Source organism: Rutilus rutilus (genome assembly GCF_951802725.1).
Source record: "Rutilus rutilus genome assembly, chromosome: 22".
Lineage (NCBI taxonomy): Eukaryota > Metazoa > Chordata > Actinopteri > Cypriniformes > Leuciscidae > Rutilus > Rutilus rutilus.
This window is the reverse complement of record NC_140227.1, coordinates 4,126,405-4,132,083: the sequence shown is the minus strand read 5'-3', so window position 1 is coordinate 4,132,083 and position 5,679 is coordinate 4,126,405. Positions and strand designations below refer to the sequence as shown.

Here is a 5,679-nt window from a genome sequence, read left to right as displayed (position 1 = left end):
TTAGAAAATGTTCCTCATACTGGATTGATTCCTGTGTAATGAAGGTCTATCATTCAATGATATGCATAGTTAAACTGGTTTCTTACTGGCATTTACATGATATCCTTTGGGATAAAGGTTTAGCAGCTTTCTGTTAAAGTAACAATATTTCCAATGATTATCTTGAGAGCAGGATATTTATTAATGTGGTGTATGGAGTTTAAAAATCTCATAATTTATTCAAACGGAAAAAAGGAATAATTCAACCGTGAAAATGTAGAATTAAACAAAGCAAGAATATAGTGTGAAGAAAACCAAGTGATTTCAGTCTGAAAAAATACAATAAAAAAAGGTGGAAAACACACAAATAGACATGATAAAATGATGAAAAAGGACTTTGATGTTTATTAATGTGGTATATTGTGTGTAAAAATCAGATAATTTATTCAAACTGTGGATTTAAAAGAAGCAATAATATAGTGTGCAATAAATAAAGACCGACGCAACTGAAGAAAAACAACTGAAAAAGTACATATTTAAATGAGGTAAACACACAAATAGACAGAATAAAATGATGAAAAAGGACTTTGATGTTTATTAATGTATATGGTGTTAAAAAAAAATCGGATCATTTCTTGAAACCATTTTTTTTTTTACTAAAACCGTGAAAATGTAGAATTAAAAAAAGTGTGCAATAAATACAAACCAATTCAACTGAAGAAAAACAAAACAAAAAAACATTATAATGAATTTTAAATAGAATAAAATGATGAAAAAGGACTTTGATATTTATTAATGTGGATAAATATCAGCTAATTTATTCAAACCGAAAAAATGGTACTTGAAAAAAGGTGAAAATGTAGAATTAAAAAAAGCAATAATATAGTGTGCAATACATACAATCAGTTCAACTGAAGACTAAAAAAACTAAAAAAAGAAGATTATTCTGAATTTTAAAATGAGGTGGATGAACACACACACACACACACACACACACACACACACACACACACACACACACACACACACACACACACACACACACACAGACAGAATAAAATGCATCGATGACATGAGATGGCAGTGATGTTCTGATGCTCTATGGTTGGCAGGAATACATCTATAATGCTCATGGTTATTATAGCCTGTAGTGCTCCTCCACTCAGCCCTGTACTGGCGGAGTGCAGATACATCAGGCACTCTTATTTGATTAAAAGCCTCTTGACAAAATTGAGTTGGTGAATGAACTCCGGTTGAGTGTGTGACACCATTCTGAGCTCGCTTCTGCCGAGAGAGGACACGTATCGCTGAGCCGCACTTATAGGGTCCGCCACAATGGCATTCCTACCAAAGCGTACGAGTGAGAGTAGCGCATCACAGCTTATTGATGCAGGTAATGCTTCTGTATTGACTTCTGGCAGGTGTTCTGTGTGGCTCATTGGAAAAACGTGCCAGTGGTGACATCTCGGAAAAATGATATTGCATTGTGTCCTGCACATTTTGTGAGACTTTCAAGGTGAAATGTACAGTGTGAGTGTGAGCGCTAAGAGTGTGTTCAGTTTTCTCTGAAAGATGAACGTGAATCTGGCAGTGTTTTATTACACTGGTTGTCGTCATGTTCGGTCTAACAGGATAATGCAAATAACATTACCACTTCCACTAAACCCTAAACATACCCGATAGTGTTAACAAAAGCAAATGTGAGCATAAAATTGTAGTTGCTTGAACTTTGAGCTGTTTTATTGTGACTCGTGTTTCACTCAAAGCAACAAAGCAAGTACATCAGTAAAAGCCACACATATGGAGCTGGTTATGTGCTACAAACGTTAAAATGAGTTAGTTGACAAAAGTGTTTTGTGGTCATAACATAATATTCTGCTAGGAGCCGAGTTAACGTAAGCCTTTATTAACTCTTTCCCCGCCACCAGCAGCGTTTGGCCCCCAGAACATTTCTTGTATGAATATCTGAACGTGCAATATATCAAAAGAAAGAACAGAGCCTTAAACAAAAAATAAAAAAAAATATGTGAAGCAATCATATTTCAACCAATTCAAAACCATCACGTCGAGCAGTGTGCATCTGACGTGTCTCGGCTGAAGGAAATAATACATTATTTATCGACTTTAATATATATCGGACACATTTTCTTATCGGGCCGATAACGATAACATCAAAAAAGAACATATTTCGGCCGATACCGATATGGTGGCTGATACATCGTGCGTCTCTATTCAAGCTTCATGCATTCTTGAATGTGGGTAAGTTTAATAAAAAGACTACATCCAGGTGGGATTCAGAACGATGATCAAAACACAGATGGTATCACACATGACCAGCGTCGGCCAATAGTGAGCCTACGTGGTGACGTGCAACACAGACGCGCTACGCTTAAACACTACGCAAAAAGACCCGAGGCCCAGAGAGAAGGAAATGAAAAGTGGAATAAAGTCGTTATTTTTGTTTGTTTTTGCGCACAAAAAGTATTCTCGTCGCTTTATAAACTTAAGATTGAGCCACTGGAGTCACTTGGACTATATTAACGATGTCTTTAATACATTTTCTGGGCCAGCAAGTTTCGGTTCCTTAGAAGCCTATGGAGGAGTGAGACAGCTCTCAGATTTAATCAAAAATATCTTAATTTGTGTTCCGAAGATGAACGAAGGTCTTACGGGGTTGGAACAACATGAGGGTGAGTAATTACTGACAGAATTTTCATTTTTGGGTGAACTAATCCTTTAACCCTTCCTGGGTCGGCATTTCATTCTGTAACATTGTTTTGATTTATATGTTGATTATTTTACATATGCATATGTTTCTGCATTTTCTTTGCTTGTGTTTTGATCAGGAGATTCAGCACTCTTTCAGAAGACGTGTAGTAGCGCCCCCTACCGTATAACAGTGGAAACACAGAAACCGGAACATTCTGTCAATGGCAGGGAAAGAGTTAATGGATAATCTGCCCCTGTAATCATAATGTTCTGTGAAAAGCAGTAAAAGTTGTTGGTGTTTTACTGCCTCTAGTGTTCATTTCAGCCCAAACTGTAGTGATATGTATGTATTGGTAAATTTTTTTTTACAATTTTGCTAAATGCAGGTAGAGGCACGTTTTCCCAAAGAGCCTGTGTCGCGACTCGCAACTAGTACATCTCTCATCCCAAAATGATCCTAAAAATCCAAAAAGGATACTAACAAAGAATCAAATAACATTTTTCCACAAGCGATGTTTAACATGATAACCGCAAACCGACACAGGCCTGACCTGATACGAAATGAAAGCGGTACGAATCTAAAAACGTCACGCGCACACTCTAGTCTACCGATGTGGAGAACGGTCCAATGTCAGATTAGGGCACACTTGTCCTGGGACACTGAGACAGTCACACACAGGCACAAGTTGAAACCACAAACATCACCCTCCTCCTCATCATCCGGCTCTTCATCCTCTTGTCAACTGATCCACAAAATAAGAAACAGTCACAGGCCAAGATATAGATATTTTTAAACAAAACAAACAAAAAAAGCTGCCCTTGGGTCACACTGTCCTTCCCAGAAAAAAACGGGCACGAACAGAAACGCCACTGTACCTCGGAGTGTCTCGGAGAGTTCAAACACACGGTGACACTGGGAGCGAAACCCTAAAGCTCCGGTTCAGGAGCTCAGATCTGTGTGTGGTGTGTGTGTCCCGGTGGTGTGTATGGAGGCGGCGCTGGATTGGGTTTGATTCCCCGGCTCTTCATGTAAGAAATGAACTGGTCGGGAATCTCGGCCAGAACGTCTTTGGCCAGTCGTGCCATACTCAACACGTGGTTTCCCGTCCGGTCCATGTAATCCCGGAACGGCACAAACTGTGAGGGACGGGAAGCAGTGTGAACATTTATTCATCCATTCACTGACACAGCGCTTCTTAAACTCTCTGACTCGAAGACTCCACATATATTCAAAGCTCCGCCCGATACTGCTTGTTATTAACAGAAACTGGCAGTGTGGATATAATTAAGATTGCCAGAACAGAAATTGTAAAACTGTTTGGGAAAATATACATGAACTTTCTCCTTGGAGAAATAGAGCTTTCTATTCATCAAAGAATCCTGAAAACATAAATTTATCACAGTTTCCATGAAAACGTTAAGCAGCAAAAACAGTTTTGATAACTTTGATAATAATAAGAAACACCAATAATAACGGACAATAACTTGAACATCAAATCATCATATTAGAGTGATTTCTGGAGGATCATGTGACACTGAAGACTGGAGTAATGATGCTGAGAATTACTTTGATCACTTTTGATCATTTTAAAATATATTCAATTAGAAAACAGTTATTTTACACTGTAATAATATTTTCGTAATATTACTGTTTGTACTGTATTTTTGATAAAAAAGAGACTTATTTTTAAAATATTTGTATTATTCCAAACGTTTGACTAGTAGTATATGATTTCAATTTACATCTTAATTGTAAGCTTTAGCAATTTAATTAAGTGAGATTATTTTAATATATTAATATGAATTCTACAAATAAATAATTTTAAGTCATTTTACGGTTCACTTGGAATCCAATCCCATCCATCTATCCATCCATCCATCCATCTATCTATCCATCCATCCATCCAATCCATCCATCCAGTCCACCCAATCATCCATCCATCCAATCCATCCATCCAATCCACCCATCCATCCATCCAATCATCCATCCATCCATCCATCCACCCAATCATCCATCCATCCAATCCATCCACCCAATCATCCACCCATCCATCCATCCATCCATCCAATCCATCCACCCAATCATTCATCCATCCATCCATCCATCCAATCATCCATCCATCCATCCATCCATCCATCCACCCAATCATCCATCCATCCATCCATCCATCCATCCATCCATCCATCCATCCAATCATCCATCCATCCATCCATCCATCAATCCATCCATCCATCCAATCATCCATCCACCCAATCATCCATCCATCCATCCATTCATCCACCCATCCATCCATCCACCCACCCATCCAGTCCATCCATCCAGTCTATCCATCCATCCATCCATCCATCCACCCAATCCAATTCAATCCATCCATCCATCCACCCATCCAGTCCATCCATCCATCATCCATCCACCCAATCCAATTCAATCCATCCTTCCATCCATCCATCCATCCATCCACCCAATCATCCATCCATCCAATCCATCCATCCATCCATCCATCCATCCAGTCTATCCATCCAATCCATCCATCCATCCATCCATCCATCCATCCACCCAATCCAATTCAATCCATCCATCCATCCAATCCATCCATCCAATCCATCCATCCATCCATCCACCCAATCCACCCATCCATCCATTCACCCAATCCATCCATCCATCCATCCATCCATCCATCCATCCATCCATCCATCCATCCATCCATCATCACATCATCTCTTCTCTGGTATCCTTTCGTCCTGCATTAAACAAATTAAAGAGCTCCACGAGAGTGAATTCTCTTCACTTTTCGAGCTGTCTGTGACTCAGTTGCCAGAGATATTCTTATTACTACTAATGACAGGTTGCATTCACAGGGGACCTGCATAATGAATTACTTCATAATAATGTGGGTTATGGTGTGGAGCGGTTACATGAGGGCTCAACTCCACAGTGACTGAATTAGTAATTAAAATTCTCATGCTTAATGGATTTGATTGCAGAAAGAA

At 39.0% G+C, this 5,679-nt stretch overlaps 1 protein-coding gene across 2 annotated transcripts in view; it reads right to left on the bottom strand.

Moving 5' to 3' along the window:
• Positions 1-3,063: 3,063 nt before the first annotated feature.
• Positions 3,064-5,679, bottom strand: part of cpne5b (copine Vb) — a 213,347-nt gene continuing 210,731 nt past the window's right edge. For both annotated transcript variants that reach the window (XM_084394844.1, XM_084394843.1), the window contains one exon: positions 3,064-3,825. In XM_084394844.1, coding sequence (XP_084250970.1) covers positions 3,637-3,825 — 189 coding nt within the window. In that variant the 3' untranslated portion in view covers positions 3,064-3,636. The remainder of the gene's footprint in view (positions 3,826-5,679) is intronic.